This window comes from Pleurodeles waltl, chromosome 6 (assembly GCF_031143425.1).
Source record: "Pleurodeles waltl isolate 20211129_DDA chromosome 6, aPleWal1.hap1.20221129, whole genome shotgun sequence".
NCBI classification, from domain to species: Eukaryota; Metazoa; Chordata; class Amphibia; order Caudata; family Salamandridae; genus Pleurodeles; species Pleurodeles waltl.
In genome coordinates, this window is record NC_090445.1 from 977,210,660 (window position 1) to 977,237,358 (window position 26,699).

Genomic DNA, 26,699 nt, shown 5'->3' on the forward strand with positions numbered 1-26,699 from the left:
GGCCTGGCCTGCTGTGTCCAACTCCCACACCTCCCCCCTAGGGGCCCTGGAGGCTCCCTTCCCCAGTGTTGTTTTTTTTAAATTAAATTAAAGGTGATGGGCATATGATGCTGGTAATGACATGATATAAATATTAATGATTATTAGGAGGTGTGGTGTCACTCCAAGATGGCATCCATAAAAGAACTATATAGCATCATATATATGTTCCAAAATGAATTTGCCACCTGATGACATCACACATTCGGATTATGATATTGATTATCATGCACTTTATGAGTGGCATTTCTCTTTTTAAATGTTTGGAATTGTTTTGACACTATAATGTACGATTCCAACAACAATAACAGCAGTTTGACATATTTATATATCTAAAAGGGCACTTGTTTTATGTTCCTGATATTGAGATATTATGTCTAATTTTGATGCTCATGAATAGTTTGGATTGTTTTTAATATATTGCCACCTACTTAAAGGTTATACACATTCAGATATATATATAAATAATGTAAAATCAAAAAGGTGTTGACAATCGCTCAATCCTACTAGACAGGGCTAAAAAGAAGCCCAACTCATACAAATATAAAAGCAACACCAGTAAAATAAGAAAAGAGGGTTATTTAAATCGCAAGAAAGTGTGTAAATGCAGCATATTGGTCAGGTCTAATTTTTCAATGATTTGTTTTTATTCTTCATGTACCATTTATTTTAGGCAAAGTTATGGTAGATGTTTTTAAATGTATAGTTATCAGTCTTAGGTTTTAGGCAAAAGAGCTACACTGATTTCACCAACTCATACTGCTTAGCACCCAGACACATTACAAAGATCTTACAGGTTCACAGAGCAAAACAGATATTGCGATTTTGAGGACCCAGGCGTAAGACAGCAGCAGCAGTAACATGTCCAAAGGTTTTATCAAACAAATTATGAAATAACAGTTAGAGTGGCTAGTACCATCTGAAACAACTTCTGTAGTAAGTGTCCCAAAGTCACAATAAATAGTTACCAAATAACAGCTTTAAATATTTTTGGAAATCCAATAATTCTTCCTCTCTCTATCAGTTTGACAGTTTTGGAAAACATTTTGCAATCAGATGCAACTTTTCATTTGGAAAGAATAAACTCCATTGTCTCAAAGAAAAAGTGTCGTTTTCATTTGAAAACAATACACCTTTTCCCCCACAATGGTAGCTATTCATTTTCAGCAAATGAAAGTTTGGTGTGTACATATCAGGTTACCATTTAGAGTGAGTACACAAGTGTCCTACAGCATTGCTGAACAAAGACAGATTGTCTTACACTTCAATATGTTAAAATCACAACAGTGAGGGCCTTAGAATGGCAGGACTATCACCATTATGACAAACGTCTGCCAGGAATGATCACATGCTAGGTCAGGAAATATGTCTCACAGATGGGCACCATTACATTCAGGCTGCTGTTATTCTAGATTTCGGTCACGTAATGTCAGAATGGTCACACTGTTTTGAACAAGAGCTGTGGGTCGTGGACTAACTCTATTCCCCCACACTCGCCCTAAATGCATAAACATCAGCTTGAATGTGATAATAATTTCGCTCTGAAAGCTGTGGGGCTATGCAATGGCATCTCTACTCGGATGCTTAACAGCACTCCAGATTCTGGGAATTTCTGAAAAGTTTCTGGTGGGGCTCTTCCCCTATACTTTCATGTGAAGTCCGCCACTGGGGGTGGTTAAAGATTGGAGGAAGACAGCAGGTAAAGTGATAAACAATTCACAATTTGGTACAGATTCAAATATGAGCATTGTAGGAGGCTGGACTGGCTTGTAGTGAGTACCAAGGGGTACTTGCACCTTGCACCAGGCCCAGTTATCCCTTATTAGTGTATAGGGTGTCTAGCAGCTTAGGCTGATAGATAATGGTAGCTTAGCAGAGCAGCTTAGGCTGAACTAGGAGACGTGTGAAGCTACTACAGTACCACCTAGTGTCATATGCACAATATCATAAGAAAACACAATACACAGTTATACTAAAAATAAAGGTACTTTATTTTTATGACAATATGCCAAAGTATCTTAGAGTGTACCCTCAGTGAGAGGATAGGAAATATACACAAGATATATATACACAATAGCAAAAATGTGCAGTATAGTCTTAGAAAACAGTGCAAACAATGTATAGTTACAATAGGATGCAATGGGGAAACATAGGGATAGGGGCAACACAAACCATATACTCCAAAAGTGGAATGCGAACCACGAATGGACCCCAAACCTATGTGACCTTGTAGAGGGTCGCTGGGACTATTAGAAAATAGTGAGAGTTAGAAAAATAACCCTCCCCAAGACCCTGAAAAGTGAGTGCAAAGTGCACTAAAGTTCCCCTAAGGACAAAGAAGTCGTGTTAGAGGAATAATGTAGGAAAGACACAAACCAGCAATGCAACAACTGTGGATTTCCAATCTAGGGTACCTGTGGAACAAGGGGACCAAGTCCAAAAGTCACAAGCAAGTCGGAGATGGGCAGATGCCCAGGGAATGCCAGCTACGGGTGCAAAGAAGCTTCTACTGGACAGAAGAAGCTGAGGTTTCTGCAGGAACGAAAAGGGCTAGAGACTTCCCCTTTGGTGGACGGATCCCTCTCGCCGTGGAGAGTCGTGCAGAAGTGTTTTCCCGCCGAAAGAACGCCAACAAGCCTTGCTAGCTGCAAATCGTGCGGTTAGCGTTTTTGGACGCTGCTGAGGCCCAGGAGGGACCAGGAGGTCGCAAATTGGACCAGCAGAGAGAGGGGATGTCGAGCAAGACAAGGAGCCCTCTCTGAAGCAGGTAGCACCCGGAGAAGTGCCAGAAACAGGCACTACGAAGATGCGTGAAACGGTGCTCGCCGAAGTTGCACAAAGGAGTCCCACGTCGCCGGAGACCAACTTAGAAAGTCGTGCAATGCAGGTTAGAGTGCCGTGGACCCAGGCTTGGCTGTGCACAAAGGATTTCCGCCGGAAGTGCACAGGGGCCGGAGTAGCTGCAAAGTCGCGGTTCCCAGCAATGCAGCCCAGCGAGGTGAGGCAAGGACTTACCTCCACCAAACTTGGACTGAAGAGTCACTGGACTGTGGGGGTCACTTGGACAGAGTCGCTGGATTCGAGGGACCTCGCTCGTCGTGCTGAGAGGAGACCCAAGGGACCGGTAATGCAGCTTTTTGGTGCCTGCGGTTGCAGGGGGAAGATTCCGTCGACCCACGGGAGATTTCTTCGGAGCTTCTGGTGCAGAGAGGAGGCAGACTACCCCCACAGCACGCACAAGCAGGAAAACAGTCGAGAAGGCGGCAGGATCAGCGTTACAGAGTTGCAGTAGTCGTCTTTGCTACTATGTTGCAGGTTTGCAGGCTTCCAGCGCGGTCAGCAGTCGATTCCTTATCAGAAGGTGAAGAGAGAGATGCAGAGGAACTCGGCTGAGCTCATGCATTCGTTATCTGAAGTTTCCCCAGAGACAGAGACCCTAAATAGCCAGAAAAGAGGGTTTGGCTACCTAGGAGAGAGGATAGGCTACTAACACCTGAAGGAGCCTATCAGAAGGAGTCTCTGACGTCACCTGGTGGCACTGGCCACTCAGAGCAGTCCAGTGTGCCAGCAGCACCTCTGTTTCCAAGATGGCAGAGGTCTGGAGCACACTGGAGGAGCTCTGGACACCTCCCAGGGGAGGTGCAGGTCAGGGGAGTGGTCACTCCCCTTTCCTTTGTCCAGTTTCGCGCCAGAGCAGGGGCTAAGGGGTCCCCTGAACCGGTGTAGACTGGCTTATGCAGAATTGGGCACATCTGTGCCCAACAAAGCATTTCCAGAGGCTGGGGGAGTCTACTCCTCCCCTGCCTTCACACCATTTTCCAAAGGGAGAGGGTGTCACACCCTCTCTCAGAGGAAGTTCTTTGTTCTGCCATCCTGGGCCAGGCCTGGCTGGACCCCAGGAGGGCAGATGCCTGTCTGAGGGGTTGGCAGCAGCAGCAGCTGCAGTGAAACCCCAGGAAGGGCAGTTTGGCAGTACCAGGGTCTGTGCTACAGACCACTGGGATCATGGGATTGTGCCAACTATGCCAGGATGGCATAGAGGGGGCAATTCCATGATCATAGACATGTTACATGGCCATATTCGGAGTTACCATTGTGAAGCTACATATAGGTAGTGACCTATATGTAGTGCACGCGTGTAATGGTGTCCCCGCACTCACAAAGTTCAGGGAATTGGCTCTGAACAATGTGGGGGCACCTTGGCTAGTGCCAGGGTGCCCTCACACTAAGTAACTTTGCACCTAACCTTTACCAGGTAAAGGTTAGACATATAGGTGACTTATAAGTTACTTAAGTGCAGTGTAAAATGGCTGTGAAATAACGTGGACGTTATTTCACTCAGGCTGCAGTGGCAGGCCTGTGTAAGAATTGTCAGAGCTCCCTATGGGTGGCAAAAGAAATGCTGCAGCCCCTAGGGATCTCCTGGAACCCCAATACCCTGGGTACCTCAGTACCATATACTAGGGAATTATAAGGGTGTTCCAGTAATCCAATGTAAATTGGTAAAATTGGTCACTAGCCTGTTAGTGACAATTTGTAAAGAGAGAGCATAACCACTGAGGTTCTGGTTAGCAGAGCCTCAGTGAGACAGTTAGGCACCACACAGGGAACACATACATATAGGCCACAAACTTATGAGCACTGGGGTCCTGACTAGCAGGGTCCCAGTGACACATAACAAACATACTGAAAACATAGGGTTTTCACTATGAGCACTGGGCCCTGGCTGGCAGGATCCCAGTGAGACAGTGAAAACACCCTGACATACACTCACAAACAGGCCAAAAGTGGGGGTAACAAGGCTAGAAAGAGGCTACTTTCTCACACAACCCCCCCCCAAACGAAGGACAATAAGGCTAACCTTGGCCAGTTGAGACTTTATTGTCTAAGTGGTGATAAGTAGAGAGTAGCTCTGCAATAGACTGGTTACTCCCTTTATCATCCACTCTATGGTTACTTCACGGTGGGGATGTAAACCACCCTGTTTGAAGTTTTTTAGCTAAGCAACAATGTGAAGATGTATTTTCAGAGTTTCTATCAGTAAGTTTTAGTTTAGAGCAGTGGGAATTGTCCACTGAACCTATTTGTAGTGATGGAAATGCCAGACAGGGATGCTGTCTCAGAAAAGCCATAGCTGGGCAAAAACTTTGTCCATATGGCTGGAAGAGAGAACAGGGATGCTGTTTCTCTTGAGTTGGAGCAGGGCAGGGATGCTGTCCTATGAGCTCCACACTAGGGCAGGGATGCTGTCCTAAGTGTTGTGAGGCAGTGCAGGGTTTCTGCACTAAAGTATCTCTGGGAGGGTTGGAGGGATGCTCCATGTTAACTAAAATGGTGCTCTTTTTCTCACCAATGTTAGTTATCCCACAGAGAGGTACTTCTACCTCAGGGAGTACAGTTTTGCCAACTGATGATTCCCTTGGAACAGGTGCCACCCCAGGAGAGGTTTCTCCCACCACAGGAATGGTATCCTGAATGGTAGGGTGGTTAGGGGATACTGTGATACCCTTTTTACCTGTTGATGGAGAGGGATCCTGAGTTTTCAGGCCTTCTCTCCTTTGCTTTTCCATTTCAGTAGAAATGAGAGGGAACAATTCATCAGGGATGCCCAGCATGGCTGCATGGGCATAAAACTCTACATTAGCCCAACCTGAGGCCTCTAGGTCATTACCTAAGAGACAGTCTACAGGTAAGCTAGGTGATACTACCACCTGCTTAGGGCCAGTAACTCCACCCCAACTAAACTGAATTATAGCTAAGGGAAGAAACTTAGTGGAGTTATGGACATCAATAATTTTATACTGTTGTCCAATGATGTGTTGTTCAGGAGCCACAAGGTTTTCAGTCACCAAAGTGATACTGGCACCTGTGTCCCTGTAGGCCAAGGCCTCAACACCATTTATTGAAACTGTCTGCCTGTACTTATCCATTGTAAGGGGACAAGCAGCCAGTGTGGCAAGGCCAATGCCACTAGGTGTGACAGAAACTGTCTTGGGACTGACTACCCCAGTTTCTATGATGGACCCATAAGTGAACCCAACTACACCCTTAACTTGACTGTTGCCAGCAGTCCCACCACTAGTACCACTACTGCTAGGGGCACTACAGCTTGATGTATTAGTGGTGGTAGGCTCAGGGGGTTTACCTGGACAGGACTTATCCCCTGGCCTATGGCCTCTGTTTTTACACACAAAGCACCAAGGCTTTTTAATGTGTGTGGGTTGAGAAGAAGAGGAAGAATTAGTTTTATCCCCACCCTCTGAAGAGTGTTTAAGATTTGAAGTGGGATCTTTGGTTTTACCCTTATCCCCATGCTTATCTTGAGATTTTTCACCATCTTTCTTCTTATTGCCATCTTTGTCACCCCCTGTATGAACTTTTCTGTTCACCCTTGTTCTGACCCATTTGTCTGCCTTCTTTCCCAATTCTTGGGGAGAGGTCAGATCAGAGTCTACCAGGTACTGGTGCAACAAATCAGACACACAATTATTAAGTATATGCTCTCTCAGGATTGTGTTATACAGGCTTTCATAATCAGTAACTTTACTGCCATGTAACCACCCCTCCAAGGCCTTCACTGAATGGTCAATGAAATCAACCCAGTCTTGTGAAGACTCCTTTTTGGTCTCTCTGAACTTTATCCTGTACTGTTCAGTGGTTAAGCCATAACCATCCAGGAGTGCATTCTTAAGAACTTGGAAATTATTAGCATCATTTTCTTTCACAGTAAGGAGCCTATCCCTACCTTTTCCACTAAATGATAGCCATAGGATAGCAGCCCACTGCCTTTGAGGGACATCCTGTACAACACAGGCCCTCTCAAGTGCAGTAAACCACTTGTTAATGTCATCCCCCTCCTTGTAAGGGGGAACTATCTTGTGCAGATTCCTGGAATCATGCTCTTTTACAGGATGACTATGGGGAATACTGCTGCTGCCACCATGGGTTTCTAAACCCAGTTTCTGTCTCTCCTTCTCTACTTCTAAAGTCTGTCTATCCAAATCCAGCTGTTGCTTCTTGAGCTTCAGTCTGGTTTGTTCCACTCGCAATCTATTGAGTTCCCTTTCTAACAATCTGTCATCAGGGTGGGTGGGAGGGACATGCCTTGAAACAGAAGTATGGTGAGAATGGACAGAAGGAGACCTGTCCCTTACAGAAGCCACCCTAACAGCTTGGCTAACAGAAACATCACTACCAGTATGGTGAGAATAAATGCTTTTGCTATGATGTGAGACAACACTATTTCTATGGTGTGGCTCCTCATCATTACCAACTATGCTAGACTGTCTAGTAATGGGCAGGCTAGGAAGTTTCTTTCCTGAATCTTTTCCTGGGGGAGTCCCTGGATCAGATTGAGAACCATTAGCTACTTTTTCTACAGATTGGGCACTTATGGCCTTATCCTGTACTCTAAGCATGTTAATTAACAGTTCTAAGGAAGGATTCTTCCCTACACTCAAACCTCTCTCTATGCAGAGATTCCTTGCTCCTTTCCAGCTAAGGTGATCATATGCAAGTTTGGACAGATCAACATTTTGGCCTGTGCCAGACATTTTTAGAGAGAGTTAAAGTGATAGTAAAAGATAAACAGTTTGTCAGAGCTTTTAGAAAGACAGAGAAAAAAACTTTTTAAACTTTTTAGAACTTTTTAGAAAGTTAGAAGTACTTTTCAGCACTTAGAAAAGAGTGAAAAGAGGAAATGCAAAACTTTTTGGCTATGTGTATATACACTGACCTTGTTTTGTATATTTTTCTCTTATGAAAAGTACAATGACAAGAGTGGTAAGTAGTCTCAAAGCACTTATCCCACCGCTGCACAACCAATGTAGGAGGCTGGACTGGCTTGTAGTGAGTACCAAGGGGTACTTGCACCTTGCACCAGGCCCAGTTATCCCTTATTAGTGTATAGGGTGTCTAGCAGCTTAGGCTGATAGATAATGGTAGCTTAGCAGAGCAGCTTAGGCTGAACTAGGAGACGTGTGAAGCTACTACAGTACCACCTAGTGTCATATGCACAATATCATAAGAAAACACAATACACAGTTATACTAAAAATAAAGGTACTTTATTTTTATGACAATATGCCAAAGTATCTTAGAGTGTACCCTCAGTGAGAGGATAGGAAATATACACAAGATATATATACACAATAGCAAAAATATGCAGTATAGTCTTAGAAAACAGTGCAAACAATGTATAGTTACAATAGGATGCAATGGGGAAACATAGGGATAGGGGCAACACAAACCATATACTCCAAAAGTGGAATGCGAACCACGAATGGACCCCAAACCTATGTGACCTTGTAGAGGGTCGCTGGGACTATTAGAAAATAGTGAGAGTTAGAAAAATAACCCTCCCCAAGACCCTGAAAAGTGAGTGCAAAGTGCACTAAAGTTCCCCTAAGGACAAAGAAGTTGTGTTAGAGGAATAATGCAGGAAAGACACAAACCAGCAATGCAACAACTGTGGATTTCCAATCTAGGGTACCTGTGGAACAAGGGGACCAAGTCCAAAAGTCACAAGCAAGTCGGAGATGGGCAGATGCCCAGGAAATGCCAGCTACGGGTGCAAAGAAGCTTCTACTGGACAGAAGAAGCTGAGGTTTCTGCAGGAACGAAAAGGGCTAGAGACTTCCCCTTTGGTGGACGGATCCCTCTCGCCATGGAGAGTCGTGCAGAAGTGTTTTCCCGCCGAAAGAACGCCAACAAGCCTTGCTAGCTGCAAATCGTGCGGTTAGCGTTTTTGGACGCTGCTGAGGCCCAGGAGGGACCAGGAGGTCGCAAATTGGACCAGCAGAGAGAGGGGACGTCGAGCAAGACAAGGAGCCCTCTCTGAAGCAGGTAGCACCCGGAGAAGTGCCAGAAACAGGCACTACGAGGATGCGTGAAACGGTGCTCGCCGAAGTTGCACAAAGGAGTCCCACGTCGCCGGAGACCAACTTAGAAAGTCGTGCAATGCAGGTTAGAGTGCCGTGGACCCAGGCTTGGCTGTGCACAAAGGATTTCCGCCGGAAGTGCACAGGGGCCGGAGTAGCTGCAAAGTCGCGGTTCCCAGCAATGCAGCCCAGCGAGGTGAGGCAAGGACTTACCTCCACCAAACTTGGACTGAAGAGTCACTGGACTGTGAGGGTCACTTGGACAGAGTCGCTGGATTCGAGGGACCTCGCTCGTCGTGCTGAGAGGAGACCCAAGGGACCGGTAATGCAGCTTTTTGGTGCCTGCGGTTGCAGGGGGAAGATTCCGTCGACCCACGGGAGATTTCTTCGGATCTTCTGGTGCAGAGAGGAGGCAGACTACCCCCACAGCATGCACAAGCAGGAAAACAGTCGAGAAGGCGGCAGGATCAGCGTTACAGAGTTGCAGTAGTCGTCTTTGCTACTATGTTGCAGGTTTGCAGGCTTCCAGCGCGGTCAGCAGTCGATTCCTTATCAGAAGGTGAAGAGAGAGATGCAGAGGAACTCGGCTGAGCTCATGCATTCGTTATCTGAAGTTTCCCCAGAGACAGAGACCCTAAATAGCCAGAAAAGAGGGTTTGGCTACCTAGGAGAGAGGATAGGCTACTAACACCTGAAGGAGCCTATCAGAAGGAGTCTCTGACGTCACCTGGTGGCACTGGCCACTCAGAGCAGTCCAGTGTGCCAGCAGCACCTCTGTTTCCAAGATGGCAGAGGTCTGGAGCACACTGGAGGAGCTCTGGACACCTCCCAGGGGAGGTGCAGGTCAGAGGAGTGGTCACTCCCCTTTCCTTTGTCCAGTTTCACGCCAGAGCAGGGGCTAAGGGGTCCCCTGAACCGGTGTAGACTGGCTTATGCAGAATTGGGCACATCTGTGCCCAACAAAGCATTTCCAGAGGCTGGGGGAGGCTACTCCTCCCCTGCCTTCACACCATTTTCCAAAGGGAGAGGGTGTCACACCCTCTCTCAGAGGAAGTTCTTTGTTCTGCCATCCTGGGCCAGGCCTGGCTGGACCCCAGGAGGGCAGATGCCTGTCTGAGGGGTTGGCAGCAGCAGCAGCTGCAGTGAAACCCCAGGAAGGGCAGTTTGGCAGTACCAGGGTCTGTGCTACAGACCACTGGGATCATGGGATTGTGCCAACTATGCCAGGATGGCATAGAGGGGGCAATTCCATGATCATAGACATGTTACATGGCCATATTCGGAGTTACCATTGTGAAGCTACATATAGGTAGTGACCTATATGTAGTGCACGCGTGTAATGGTGTCCCCGCACTCACAAAGTTCAGGGAATTGGCTCTGAACAATGTGGGGGCACCTTGGCTAGTGCCAGGGTGCCCTCACACTAAGTAACTTTGCACCTAACCATTACCAGGTAAAGGTTAGACATATAGGTGACTTATAAGTTACTTAAGTGCAGTGTAAAATGGCTGTGAAATAACGTGGACGTTATTTCACTCAGGCTGCAGTGGCAGGCCTGTGTAAGAATTGTCAGAGCTCCCTATGGGTGGCAAAAGAAATGCTGCAGCCCCTAGGGATCTCCTGGAACCCCAATACCCTGGGTACCTCAGTACCATATACTAGGGAATTATAAGGGTGTTCCAGTAATCCAATGTAAATTGGTAAAATTGGTCACTAGCCTGTTAGTGACAATTTGTAACGAGAGAGCATAACCACTGAGGTTCTGGTTAGCAGAGCCTCAGTGCGACAGTTAGGTCCACACAGGGAACACATACATACAGTATAGGCCACAAACTTATGAGCACTGGGGTCCTGACTAGCAGGGTCCCAGTGACACATAACAAACATACTGAAAACATAGGGTTTTCACTATGAGCACTGGGCCCTGGCTGGCAGGATCCCAGTGAGACAGTGAAAAAACCCTGACATACACTCACAAACAGGCCAAAAGTGGGGGTAACAAGGCTAGAAAGAGGCTACTTTCTCACAAGCATGCAGTCATCCTTTAACTCATAAATACAAATTTAGTTCACTTTTAAACCTCCTGCACGAGCTTTTCTAACTCTGCAAGGTGACATGGCAGTGGCAACGTGGTTCTATCACAGACTAAGCTCTGCGGCAGGGCAGCCCGATACCTGAAATGGCTCTGCTCTCTGCCTATATTCTAAGGGCTAACAAGGGCCACTCCAGTTCCTTCCTTTACTCACAATTTATGACGAGCATTTTTGTCTCTCCATCTCTCTTTGGGGCTAACCGGAGATGGGAGTATGTCATGGGCTACTTCTGTGATCAAATGAAACAAATGGCGTTCAATTTTAACCATGAACTGATGCATTTTAAATATTTGCATCAATATTAATATACTCCTGATCAAACAGTTACATTTGGTTCAAGAGGACAAGCAGTGTCTAAACAACGCGGTTTACCAAATGCAACTTTCCTACATATGTCTTGGAACAGTCAGAATGTGTTGATGGACTGGCAAAGCCTGTCTGAACTCTTGAGAAATATACTGGAAGAATTTTTGCTCCCCTCACCTCAGATGTCTCAGCTTTCCTAACACAATTCGGCATCAGGTATCAATGGCCCTGGCCTTGGTATGGATGCAGAGGACATCGCCCATGACAGATCAATGCCTTAAAGACATTACCTACTGCTGCGATTTGGTGGACCATTATGTAGCAGAAATACACCCCACTGCTCGCCCCAAAGACTTCTGGGGCCCGTCCCCCTCATATCTGCAGTGTTCATCTGGAGATGCATTTTCTTCCTGTTCTGTATTCTCGCCTGAGTAGTTGCCTTAGAACGAATGGTCATTAATGTCAGGTTGTGGATGTTTATTCACTTGTACTGTATTATTTCGTCTACAGGTTGAAATGTATCTGTGCTTGGTATCATTGGAAATAATGTAATGATGCGAATTAGATTCAAGTTAATCAATAAAACTAAAAAAACTGCTGCACTAGTACGTTTTAAACACTTCAAAACAGGCTTAAGCTATTAAGGTACATTTTGCTATTGGAAAACAGTATATTGAAATAAAAGCAATAAAACTGCTTACGCTGGTCGATCTTCCAGAATAAGAGCTGTGGTTGAAAGTGGTTCAAATTCAAAGTTCTTACGTCTTGGAAAAAGACCTGCAGGCTTACAAGCTTTTCCGGTTCGCGTTTCATATTCCTAAAAGGTTTTAATGAAAATATACATTACAACCACACTGGTCAAATTTAATGCCAGTTTATTTTAACACCATAAACACATTCCAAGGCAATTATGTGGTCCTCTTGGATGTTCACAGCAACCAATTACTAGAAGCGCAGATCTCGAAAAACAATAATGGTTTGCAATAATTAGACTCGCCCTGTAATATTTCAAGAACATATCACCCATCCAATAGTACTCAATTATCGAATTCAGGATGACGAATACTCACACGTCTTGGCAGCATGTACTAAACTCATTTACCTATCTTATTTGTATGAGTAAAATCCGTAACTTTAATGAAAACATATTAAATAGCTAAAGTGAGGTATAAGCTGTATAGTATTAGCATCAGACCCACAAGTTATAGTAAATGCGTTTGTTTGTATTACTAATTTTCATTTGTAGTACTATGAGGGGGGGATGCTTTATTTTAAATAGCAGATGCCATTATAACTGCCCTGCCTCAGACATGGGAGTGACGCTGAGGTCAGTTCTTGAACAACACTTCTTAAAATTAAAAAGTAAAAATATGTATCGTGCTCTTACAATATGATCTTTCAGGGAGGGCTCTGGTGAAATAGGTTGCTAAATAATTACTTTTAGCGATGATGAAACGGACTATTTGTTAAAAGCGTATTATTGCATTAATCACAGTCCTAACAGTCAAGTCATCAGTAAAGTACTGCTGAGAATTTTCAAATCAAAGTTCTATTTTTTCAAAACGTGAATGGGTTTCATGAGTCACAAGAAAGTTTAATCATTCGTTAGTAAAAATGCCATCTTAAACCCTGAACCTAAGCATGAGGGACTGTATGCTTCCTGTGAAAAACAACTCCCATCACTGAGATAGCAAACATCAATACTGTTTAATTGGTATAAAGTCAAGAAACTAGGCTGCCAAGGTCCTCTGCGAAATTCTGATTACCACAAGGCACTCGTCCAGGAACAGTTGGAGTGTATAAGTTCATAACTAGGGTACAATGTCATGTGTTGTACTAGAGTTAGAGTGCTGAGTCGCTTTTCCTGGCATCAGGATTTGGACTAGGGCAAGAATGAAAAGCCTTCCTGATGTGGAACATTGCCCATCTTCAGAGGTTACTTTGGAAGAGCTGTTTTTTCTAACATGAAATCCTGGTTCAAGAACGTGTTTGAGAACTAAAGAAGCCACTTTCTTGATTTGGTCGCAAGGCTAAGTGAGGTTTGAGTTACTAAGAACAGGGAGGCTTGCGTGTTGTAGGATCCTAGCTTTTGAAAGCTATGTTAGGGAATGAGGAGAAAGTTCCTGGCCTGTGGAGGATTTAGAGTTGACTACAAGCAGTGGGAATAGTCAGTGGGTGTGTACCAGCTGTATATGCACAAAAGATATTGTGTGGACTGCTCGATCCTTCTATGAAACTTACTTCTTGAAGTCTGTAAGTACCAGGAAATTGGGAAAGTCCTGGATGGGGATGCCTGCAGCTACTGGGGAAGGACTTCTGTAAAACTGGGTCATTCAAAGCAACCCCCCTCTCCTTCTAACTGCATTAATCAAGAGAAGGCGGGCTGTATCATAAAGAGATGTGATGATTTAGTGTTGAGCTACATGCTTGTTTCTTAAGTTTGAGGGTTCTAAAGTTCATACATATAACACAGAAATTTTATTTGCTGATTTAGAGCTAGTGCATTAACTTTGGGCAGAGCAAATCAGAAGCAATAGCTGCAAAATCTGCCCAGTGTTGTGGTGCCTGAAGATCATGCAATACCTGAGAAATTCGGAGTTATATATATCAACCTAAACAACTCAAAAGGAATAAAATGCGTGCTCAGCTCTGTGCTGAGCTAGCACAAGTCTTAATAGTTTAGCCCTACATGCCACGGGGACCTGCCAGGATGATTCCTGTGAATACTGATTTTCCCTTAAAAACCTTGTTTATTAGAATGCCGTGCTCGTTTGGGTGAAAAAAACCTTCACGTTTGTAGACTTTGGATGACTGGAATAAACTATAAGAACTGACCTAACAAAGTCTAGATGTTACAGTATAGTCACACTGCCTCCTTCCTGTTGGAGCTTTTTGAAGATCACAAAAAGGGTTGAAAAACAACTACCACAAAGTCAATCGGAACACAGAGTTCTTACTGTATACCACCTCGGACTTAGCCCAATGGAGCATATCACACCCACATGACAAAGTTTGACAAAGGGGACGTGCATTTAAAGGCCAGCCACATACCCTTGCTGTTTGACCTTGTTTTGCACTTTGTTGCCACTTGGAAATTTCCATATCAGATGTCCTTATTTTACCAATGGCTCCTGCAACTCACATCGGGCTTCCGTTTTGAGCCTTCTCTGGATTCAACACCCAGGATTGCTGATCTTTTTTTCAAGAACCAACATTTCTTCTAACAACAAATGTGGAATAGTAACTGGGAGGAGTCCCCAACTTCTGTATGGCCACCAATACTCAAGGGTTAACCTTGCACTGTAACCCTCTACATCTATTACTCAATGCTTTTACTGCCTTTAATCTGGACTTTAAACTTTCTTGCAACACATACTTAACATTCTGTAGAACAGCTGGAATACAGGTTGCTGGGCGGTCCCATTTGACATTTTTGACTTCCTTATTTTTTCTATGAGGGAATGGTGTATCCTTCACAAGTATAATCCCCTGTTTTTTTTGTCCCACTGATCTTCACTGGTGATGTTTGTCCTTTTCCCATACCGTGACCGGATTATGTATTTTCTTCACTTTTAAACATTTTTCTTATACTTTCATCGTTTTACTTTAAAGTACTGCAGTCTTCTACACTCTTTAATTTTTCCATGCATTCTTCGTTTGGTTGGATGTTACACAGTAGTCTCTGGGTACTACTTTGCTGCCGAGATCTTTAGCAAACGGTTTCGAAGGTTAATCTTATTGAAAGTAATGTCCTCAGTGGGTCCTTTGGCTTTGAACTGAGAGAGCACAGCCACACTTATCAAGACAGTAATCTCTCCCTCCCGTGGCACAGCATTGCAATTCTGTACCCACACTATTAATCAAGCTGTTACTTACATGCACAGCTTCACGAGCCAACAATATATTAAATTAATTAGAAGAACTCGATGCGAACACTTTCGTTGGTGCCACATCAGGAAGAAATACTAGCTAAGAGTACACTACAGGCATGCGATCAGCCAAAAATACACTGTTGTTTAACTTCTTAAAAACATAATTACCAAATTCGCCATAGTTCAATAAATACAACTGTAAAATGGAGCACCCTGTAATCTGGCCCTGTTGATGAATATTGCACAATGGGGTATTGTCCAGATGGATTAGGAAATTAGTTTCAGGTCATGGCAAACTTGATTAAAACAGCCAAAGCAGACCATTTTAATTACATTTGTGTTTCCACTCTTCCTTTGCATTTCCCATCTGGCTAATTCAATTCCAGATTATTGTTTTCAAGGGGGTCACTGGCAAGAAAACCAATATTAAGCATTTATCCTGTAAAGAGGATAAGAAAAACCTGGAAGGGAGAGGCTATTGCTTAGTTGCACAGAATAAAAAAAACAGATAAGACCAAAGTGATATTTACAGAACACTGACTTAAAAATCGAAGGCATAACTGCCTTTGGGTAATCCTTATTCTTTGTATTACTGTTTGTGATGGTTTCATTTGTGAACGAAATATCATCAGTGCTAGTGTTATCATTGTCCCAGGACAGGGTGAAAATACTTGTTGCAAGAAAAGGAGAAGGCAGTGAGAAAAAGATTTTCTAAAAACTTTGAATCAGGCTCTCTCTCTCTCTATCTGGCTATCGCTTAAAACCACCCATTTATGACACTGTACCTTCAACTGTCCCCAATGGACTACAGTACTATGAGGGTTAAAGCACAGCACTTTATAAGCAAGAAAAAAAAGATTAATTCAAACGGGCTACATGGTGGAAGGGGTTCTTAGCCTGGGGTCCGTGACAGTTTAAAAAATTAAATACTAGCAAATTAGTAAAGAATATGTATTTAAAAAAGCAAAATGTAGGATCGAAAGTTCTAATGCAGTCTGTAAATGGGAAAACATTTGAAACTTGACTAAAAGTAAGTTTTGAAAAGCTCAAATTTTTCCATTAGAATACATTTTCGATTTTTGTATTTTGTTTGCGAATTAAATACAACATTTCATAATGTGCGTGTTTGCCTGGTCTATGCTTGTTTCGGTTTTGTTTGGAGGGTCGAACCATAGAATTTGTTCAGGCTGAAGTCCTGTTGTGAGGTAATGCAACAGACTAGGCATTCACTCTATAAAAGCTCATATTGCCTGCGACTCACCAGATTACATTTCTGCTATCCCTGCGTTTCTCTAGCAGCTCTACCCCACAACCTCTGAGGAGATGTGGCCCACGGCCAGAGCTGCCAACTCTGGAACTAACGAACCAGAACAGAGTCTCGGTGACAGAAAAACATCTTGTGATTCAGCACAGATCACTTAATATCCCCTTAACTAAAAAAGTAAAAATCAAGATCTTGGGTAATGTAATCTGGTATTCCTTTAAAGCGCTCTCATGGCAATGGGCCAAGTTCAAGCTACATAAAAATGCACCCAACAAAATCTCCAGTAAGTGGCCGTGGCTCACCACCGTCAGCCGCAAAGCATTTGCGCCTCAGTGCTTCACCACACGAAGGCTAGCAGGAACAGACACTTCACTCAATCAGGCATCCCTTCTGGACTCAAAGTGAAATCTTCCCCTCTACAGTGACAGGAGGTTTATATTCTATTAAAGACACGGAGGAAAAGATTATAATAAACCTTCCTTACTGTATTTCCCTAGCAGCAACATTGAATCACAATGTTTGAAACACATTAAAAATATCAACTTAATAGGGGGCTTTATAAAGCCTTAACAAAACCCAGGTTAACATTCCATGCCCTGTGCAGCACATTACATGAGAACAGTCATGATGATCTCACAGTACCATTATAAATATCCCTGACTGAAAGAGCAATTACACTTCTTTCTCCAAGTCTCACTGTCTTGTACCTGAGAGAGTCGTCAATGAAAACGAGAAAAGAAACAAATTATAAACCAAAGAGTCTAACAGTTGAGTAACATTCTGTCTTTGTAGACAGAAATCCACCTGGAAGCAAAAATTTGAATTCCATTTTTGTCCCCAAAAAATTAAACCGGATCTTTGAGCAAAAGGAGTGTTCTACTCGATTCTAATGGAATTATCCATATCCGAACCATCGCCTGATGCATGCAAAGGTCTTTATTACGCTGCAGTTCACATCCACAATACCGTGTTAAACATGGCAATCAGATAAAAATAATACATTCTGACAGTAAATTCATGACAGCAAACTGCTGCTATCATGTCCAGATGCGATACAAGGTTTTGACGCCATAGCTCGAAACACAGTTATCAATCCCACCTCACTCATAACCCAATTAACCCATCTAGCTAATGCAGGAAGTGACAACGAGCAAGGGCTTTTTATTTAAATCAATAATTGCAAAGCTAAGGAAGGCCAGAAAATGACAACTTGGTTCTATCAACATTTCAAACATTGTACCACACATAACTTTTCACATTTAGGAAAAGGGAGCTGACATGGTTTTGGTCTCCTCCTAGTAATATGAAAGGTTACACCCTGCAGGTAAAACAATGTGTAGACACATTTAACACTGGCATTTGATACCCTTCTGAAGTAGATTAGCTATAACAGCATAGTAAGGTTTGCTGTTAGCTGCTTTAAGGACAAATGTATGTTATTCTGCCACTGTACCAGAAAGTCCAAAACAATCTTAGTATCCAATAAAACAGAATACGCAGGCTTAGGAGGGGATAGATCGTTTAACACCCGGCACAGCAGGAAATGCGTTCCAAACCCTGACCGTCTGAAATAGCTGACCAATACGCATTCTTGAGTCAATATGCATTCCCTTTGAAAATGAGAGTTAGTAGAAAGTTACCTAACTGAACTGCAAGGCGTCAAACAGGACCAATCTGCCGTTCCAGACACCAGCTAACCCAGACTGACCATGCATATTTATAATTTGCTCTGGTGATAGTGGCGTAGGAGAGTCTGATAACCAACAATGCTTCCTTGGAAAGGCTCGGGACATTCCAAGATCCCCTGAAACCTTTCATGCCATGAGACATAGCTGGTGTTGCAGTACCCAGCCGTGTGGGTTTCCTACGGGGTCAAAGGGAATTAGGGGAAATATGGAAGAAGCCTGGGGAAGCCTACAGAGGTTGGGAGCACCCAACTTGTGCTGTCCAAAATTTTGTTATAAGTACCAGCGTAGCTTTGTCTCTCCTGATCTGAACTAACATTCTGAGGATCACTGTAGAGGAGGAAACGGACAGCTTCATATGAGTGTCCAGGGCCAAAGAAAAGCTACTACTTCTGAATCTGGACTTAGGGCCATATGTACGAATACTTTTTCCCATAGACACAGAATGGGTAAAAACCTTTCCTACATCTGGCCCTTAGTCTCTAACTGAAAAACGGAGGGATTTTGGAGTTCAGACAACAGGCAAAAAGATTCACCCTAAGGGGTTCCCATAATCAGTTGAGGTGAGAAAATATTGATCTCTGAAAAGACTTATTACACCTGTCCTGCAAAGAACACAACTCCCAATTGCTATCAAATTTTCTAATGCTAGAAGGTATTCTGCACAAACGATGAAGTTCCTGTCCAGGCAAAAATCCAACATGTCTCTGGGAAGATCCACCAGACCTCTGAGCAAACCTCTCCTAGTTTATGTAGTGCACTTCCAATGCTGTCCATTAGTAAGCACGTACAACAATCTGCTCTGCCCTGAACCAAACACTGTATGAGGGGAGGAACCTGTGAGATGTTCTAAGTAATTTAAGTGCTGCCCAGTTTCTTTTCAAGACTGTTTGTCCTTGTGTCACAACCTGTCTGCAGTGTGCCCCCAACCTGACTTGCTGGTATCTGATACTGACATAATATTTGGAATTGGACTAAAAACACATCCTCCATTCTAGGCCTCCATTTCGGAAAGCCAACAGCCCAACTCCTGACTGGCATCATCCAATAGGGAAATTAAAGCTAAGTATGGTAGGCCCTATTTTAATTGCAGTGCCTTGAAGCGCTGAGGATCACTATAATGAAAGGGTGCAGGAAAAATGGCTAAAACGAACGCAGATCGCAAACCCATGATCCTGGCTATCGCATGGAGAGAGAATTTATCCTTTCTGAGAACTGATGCTATTTCTTTCTTTATGCTCGTGACCTTTTGTCTAGGAAGAAAAAGTGAGACCTTAACTGAATCTATTCCACACTCCAGAAGTTGAATCATCTGAGTCTGAATCAAGAGATATTTTTTCTGGTGAATCACAAATCCCAAGTTCCGCAAAAGTACAACTATTATTCTGTGACACAACCGACATATCATCCAGATGATAACAGCACTCGAATCTCTCAACCTATGAGCAAAGCAATCACTGACTTCAGAAGCACTGTAAAGAACCAAAGGGCTGATGATATACAAAAGGGGAGAACAGTGAACATGAATGCTTCTTAATTCCAACAAATCTGAAGAAAACATCTATAATTGGGGCAGAGAAATAAGCATCTATAAAATCTATCTTTATCATCCAGTCTATTGGCAAAAGGGAATTCCCCAGGGAATGAACCCCTCCATCTGAAAGTGAATGTAACAAACAGAACTATTCGAAGAGCTTAGGGTTATAACTGAGCAAAAACCTTTGTCTCCCTTGCTTACCAGAAACAGACTGCTTATGATGAATCCAGGGCCCTCACTACAGCCCCTTTCCAGAGTGAATCTCTGACCTCTTATGAAATGAAAATCCTCTCTGCTTTGGAAAGCACAACTGAACAAGGGAAAAGTAGCTGTATCAGACATGAGTAAAATTCTATCTGGCAACCTGTAACTATCTGCAACACCAAGGGTTCTGAAATTATTCTTAGCCATTGGGGAAGACAAAGGGTGAGTCTGCCACCCCGGTTTCTTTGGTAAAAAAACTGTTTTAAGATTTGCCGACCTACCATTGATCTAGCAGGAATGTCCTGTGGCACTATGAGCACTTTCCTTCAAGTCAGCCTCCCATCCCCCTCTTCTAGGGGCAAAAGGGAAAAATCCCACTCATTTGACACTTGAGCATCCATAGCCTCCTCTGGGAGTTTATATTGTCATTCTGAAATTAGAGCTCTGCTGAAGTCTAAACCTAGACAGCTCTGCCTGCTCTAGCAAAAAACTTCATTAGGTGAAAATACTTTATTTAGGTCCGTGCATAGCCTGTAATTTCTTTAACACATTTCTATCCCAAAAGATGGAGATCAGCTGCAGCTCCTGGCTCCCTGTCTGCGTCTTTTGGTTCAATTCTCAACAATAAAAATGTTCTGCGGACACAGGAGAATCTGCATTTCCTAGGATACAAATTGACCAAAGGCTGGCTGGATACAGAAGCTTCCTCTGTCTGCTCAATGATTTGATTGTCTGAGCAAAAACAGGTCACTCAGGAAAATTACAACCCTTTCCTCCTTCTTATGGATCTCTTGTAGGAAAGAATTAGAAATGGATCCCATAGGGCACCAGCTCATTATCTTTCTGAGATGCCTCAGAAACATGCTTTTGCCTAAGCAAACATGTTTTTCCATTCCTACTAATTATAGGGGAGACATCATCTTTGTAGAAAGTACTCTGCCCACCCCCAGGGAATGGGGAAAGATGAAAACAGAGGGAGCCAAAGGGGGCTGAACTGGAATGACTCACCACCTCATGCAAACACTTCATAGCCCCGTTCACTGCAGATTGGACATCATGAATACTTAATTGGGCATCTTCTTTAGGAGACTCCTGCTTGCAGTCCTGGAAAAAAGCTTTATCCTTTGAAGAGAAGAAGAGGAGCCGCCCCTCTGACCAACTACTCATATCTTCCAGCTGTTTATGGCTTAAGCTTATGTAAGCCACTTATCAGTGCCCTCCATTGGTAGATTGGATATTTATTAGGTACAGAAAAATTACTTTAAAAAAATAAGTAACTCTATATATATTTTCACTAACTGAAAAGTTAAAACCTTTTGCTCCGAATATTAAATTGGTATAAATATATCTATAGAGTTTTTTTTTTTTTAATAACTAAAAATTATGTCCAAACTCTAATTCGACAGGTAATTCAAAACCTGTCCCTGAGGGAAAAATTGATCTACAAATATCAACTTAAAATGAAGAAAATCTCTAAATGCTGCAGAGCTGTAACGTGATTTACCCAGAGAATCTTATAAGAAAATGCTGCCACTGAAGACACACTTTGTAACGGACAGGATTTGTGTGCTAAAACAGCTGGGAAGGAGGACAGCCACAAGGATCAAAAGACTAGTTTCAGAAGCACTGCACCATCTTTAACCCACAGAGCATTTTTAAATACCCGCCTTCCACAAAAGTGAAAATGCAGGCCAAAAAGACTTTGATGTCAAGGGACAAAATCCCACCTAATTCCCCCACCAGGCACTGCAAGAGCTCAAAAGAGAAAGGTAACACTTACAGTGTGAATGAACACAAGCAGCTTAAACAAGGATAAAAAATAAATGTGTCTTCACTGTCGACGGGAAATCCCTCAGGCGGAGTGAAAATTTACTAGCTAAACCCTGAGTGGGACATGAACTTCTCCAGCTGGTTAAGCTGTAAAAAGAGGCATCTAACTAAGGACATTTTAAATGAATATCACAAAATGTCAATGGCAATCAAATTAAAGAAAAAAATCACATTATAATAATAATAATAACAATAATAATGATAATAGTAATAATAACTGACTGAGGGAGCTTCTACTAAACAGCTCTCAAAGTCAGGGATAGTTACACTGTGTGGTCATCATGACTTACGACCAATGTGCTGCACAGGCATGGAATGTTAACCTTGGTCTTTGTTGAGGCTTTATAAGCCACCATGTTTTTCTCTTTTTTAATTTCAAATGTTTTGTTTATTTATTTTCAAAGGATATTATTAATTGTATAAGGCACTGTACATTTTTTGCCACACACACAATGGTGGTATTGAGCCAAAGAAGAAGTGTTGTTACATTCTAATTACATTAATATGACATCAATATTTCTTCTTATCTAGGATAAATTGTTACATAATTGCAGATGCAATGAGTACACTATTACACCTATAATGCATTCACATAAATAAATGTAAAAGTGAAGAACGAGAGAATTAGACGAGAATAGTACATAAGAGAAAGAAAAATAAATCAGTCTATTATACAGATGGTGAGAAGATGGGGATAGGAAGGGGAGGAAGGAGGGAAACAAAAATTCAAAAGGTTCCATATTTGATATAGATACAATGTATTATAGGATTACCCTATGGGGGTTTCATCTTTTGCACATATAAATCTAATTTGTTTCATAAAGATTTGGAGGATCGAGCAGTATAACTGCATACAATTGTCTTGATACCAATTGTTAGAAAATCTGAGAGAAATGTCTTTCTCCACAAGTTTAACTGAAGGAATCCTAGCTTGGGCGAAGAAGAGGATGGTGAATGGACTTAAAGCACTATTTAGATGAAATATGTCATTCATTACCTGTTCAATCTCAGACCACAAAATTCTAACGTTAGTGTAATATAATCGCATATGCTCCAGATCTGCTTGCTTTTCTCGGCAGCTCCAGCATTTTGAGGAGCCAATGAGGCCCGGTTTATGGAGCCTTTCAGGGGACCAGACGCATTTATAAATAGTCCAATTTCTCTTGCCGAAGACTTTGTATAGGATACTACCAGCATGCTCTTGTTTGGAGATTTCATCGAGGTAATCCATGTTTTCAGAAATATGTAAGGTGTTCAATTTGCTGACAGGTTTTACATCTCAGACATTTGTAAACGTTTGGGTTCTTTTACCTTTATGTGTTTCATACATTGTGATTCAACTTTGCTGCTAGAAAAATATAGTGAAGTAGGTTTGTCATAATCGATCCTCCACCCTTGTAATATAATTTGTTCACATTGGGATCTCAACCTATCCATCCCATAACTTCACACTGGAGGCAGCTTGGCGGAGTTCAGAGGCAGACAGTGAAGCTGAAGACCGTGGGCTACAAGAAGGAGCTCAAAAAATGTGGTCATTTTGGGGTTTGGCTGGCCCTACCAGTCGGCAGTGTGATTATAAAAACAGCAGCTTGAGACATTCGTTCCTTCAATCATAACAGTACAGAAGACGTTTTTTATATGCCAGCTCTTCATATGTCACCAATGACTGCCAAATGTCATCTAATATTATCCATTGGCATAAGGATTTATGAGACTGTACTACTGATATTCTATTGCTGCAGTGTTGTGTGATACTTTCAGCCAGTCTCAAGGGTTTTAACCAACTGCACTTTCCATATCAAAATGTAAAGCCCCATATTACACAGTGAAATCAAAAACCACAAGTTCTAATTGAACGCTAGATGAAGTGCCAGTGCTGGGAGACTTTGTCACGCGTTTAGATTTATAGTGCTTTCTATTTTGTTGAAAAAATTGTGTTTTCAAGTTTAAAATTACCTACAATGACATTGAAGAAAGTGTGTCTATGGGATGTGTGATTGCTACCATGTAATCGGTTGTCACCACTGCCTGGGCTCGAGTAACACAGACAGTGTATCCCGATGACGTAACTCAGGCTCAAGTGGAAGTGGGTCTAAACAGCAGACTGCAGGGGCGGAATCCACACATAAATCAGGCATTCGTTTTTCTTTCGATAATTCCAAGAATTCAGGAATGCTTGTAAAGTGTATGGCTGTTATGATTTAGATTACTTACTTGAAATGAACTATCAAATGAAGTCTGGCAGTTTCTTCCAAAATGTTCCTATGTGAAGACTTACTCCTCTACCTTATTCCTCCCAACCAGAAACCACTAAATAAATCAGGCTTGCTCGTTTCACTCATTAATATTCAACACTGCTATTTTACATCCCACCATTTTAAAAGTTACCCAGCCATCACTGACAAATTAGGCATAAACATCTAATGGCAAAGCATCCATCAAAATTGTGTGTGTGTGTGTGTATTTGAGTATGTATGTGTACATGTATGTATCTGAGTTTGTGTGCATGGGTGTATACTAGTGTGCATATTTAGATACGTTTGTGCTTGGGTGTATATATATGTGGGTGTGTCTGTGTATGGTTTCAGTGCGTGTGTGGGTGTGTTTGTGGTGAGAAGTTTCTGTTTGCTTCATAGCGTATGTCTGTGCTTACGTATCTGTGTGCCTTGGTTTCATCGACTGCAGACAATCATATACCCTGTATGCTACAGCTGTCTATCAAGCTCAAAAGAGTCCATATGTCCATGTCTGATAGTAACCACAGTGAATAAGGTGAAACGCTGATTCTACTGGCAACCTGTGCAATCCTTCTACAGGCAATGTCTTAACTGCAATGACAGTTCAACATATGTGGCACATACCTTGCCACAACTACAAAACAGTGCAACAGTACTAAAAAAGAGTTTGAGGTCAGACGCAACAAGCAGGAGCAGTCAGGAAGGCACTGAGCTGGGTCAGATTTTGATTGAACAAGCACTCATCAATAGGAGGGGGTTTTGGTTTGGAACCAACCTTCTGTTACGAGTTCATATGTAAGGCGCCGCTCCTCTTAGTATGGATTTTATCACAAGATTATCGAGAGTAAACAGCATGAATTAAAACATCGCAGTGAAATACGGCTGAACATCAATGTATTTTTAGGAGAGTAGGCAGAGGGTGGGTACGAGCGGGGTTGTAAGATGTGTCGTAATTTTGCTGGGCACTAGAATATCATTATGCACACTCCTGCCACATACTCTGTTATACGGAAGTAACCCTCACTTTCCACTGGTCAAAGACTGCGGAATGGAGAGACTCCCTTACAAGTGACAGAGAGGAAACTGTGCTACCAATCACATGATACTCACACTTCTCCACCGTGGTAAAAAAACAATTATTTTTCCAGACATGCCACATTAGAGCGATGACTTCTGTGTTTGGTCAGTAACCAAATGCCAAAATACCAACACGACGGTCAATAGGAACCAAGCTGTGACCACTTAAATAACTCTAAATTATTAACTTGTAACATTCATGAACAAAGGTCAGGACTAAACCGGTCTATCAACTCACAAAAGGCTCATTACACAGTAGAAACTGGCGCTTAGCAACTATGGTTTCTGCCAGCAAATAATTAGGCACTACATTTTTAGAGCTGTGGGTGCAGGCAGAGGTTGCGTTTTAGGTTGTAGTAAGCACGTGAGGCTGCCTCGGACAAAAATGCACGTGCACATCCGTTAAAATCGCTACCATCAAAAGGAATGGGAAAATCAAAGGAATGAAGGACTTGCCTAAAACAAGGCAGTAGCAAACTCAGACGCTATACACCCGATATTGTTTTAAGAAGGATAGAGGGATACTGAGAGCAGATTAGAAGCAAGAGGCAGAGCTATCAGGCTAATTAGAAGAAAGAAGGGGGTACGGTACGAAACGTAAGGTGAATGCATTCATTTACCACTTTATAAACCTAATGCTTAATGCAACATCATCGGCAGTCGGTACAAGATCAGGTAAGAGACACCTGTGCACATCGATGACCTGCCTGACACTGGAATGCATACCGATCATTTCAAATGTTTGATGAAAGTGATAATGTTGACAGATTTTTTTCGTATTTTGTGTTGTGACTCGTTCACAAACACTGCAGACCTGTGCCGGCAGGTCTCGCAACAAATATCTTTATGTGGTGGCCTTGACAAACATTTACCTTGGCAGTCCAGCTGGTTTAATGCGTACGACCTCTAGCCCTTGTGCATACCTGTGAGTGCAATAACAGTGTCCTATTGTAATTATAGGAAGCAAGCCTATCAAAGTACGACATTGGGCATGACGTCTCCTGGTTCTTGCTCCACAAAATCATATATAGGACATTTGTGACAGCATATTAAACACGTAAAATACATACATGAGGATATGCGGACACTTTGGGACAAATAACCTGCTTGTCGTAATCCTCAAAATAATAATGTACAACAATCACTGATGCCTACACCAACCCAGCTATGGGTCTACTGAGGAATGCACATTAAAGTTGCAATCAACCCCTTTCAAATAAACCCTTTCAAAAATGTCCTGACTCTTGGTATACGTCTCTAGCCTTCTATATGCTGGCAGATGATGTCATTGGCTCATTCTGGGTAGTCTTCATGAAACGATCACCTTGGTGAAGTAGAACGCGTCCAATGAGCCCTCACTTCTTTTAAATGGAATTCATGATGTGTATGTGATTTATAATTAAGTCGCTTTGCAGATGCAAGCATGGAAAGCAGGTCTAGAAATATGAAAGGCTTTCGGGAATAAACTAATCAGACCAAAGTCATTAAAAGCGCTGCATCATTAACAAAATGTTGTCTCAAACCAGGAGACAACTGGATGTTGTCTTGGAAGGTCTAAACGGATACATACCCTACACATTCAACACAGAAGCACCCTCAGTGCTAGAGGCTAAACCAACAAGTAGCATTTGAAAAACATGGATAGTCGCTCTTCTTCTAATTTTTCACATAAGGTTC

The 26,699-nt window shown here is 42.7% G+C and overlaps 1 protein-coding gene across 3 annotated transcripts in view; it reads right to left on the bottom strand.

The window, feature by feature from the left end:
• The window catches only part of TBC1D12 (TBC1 domain family member 12), a 407,968-nt gene that overhangs the window by 255,116 nt on the left and 126,153 nt on the right, over positions 1-26,699 (bottom strand). For all 3 annotated transcript variants that reach the window (XM_069239854.1, XM_069239853.1, XM_069239852.1), the window contains one exon: positions 12,018-12,133. In XM_069239854.1, the coding sequence (XP_069095955.1) occupies positions 12,018-12,133 (116 nt within the window). The remainder of the gene's footprint in view (positions 1-12,017; positions 12,134-26,699) is intronic.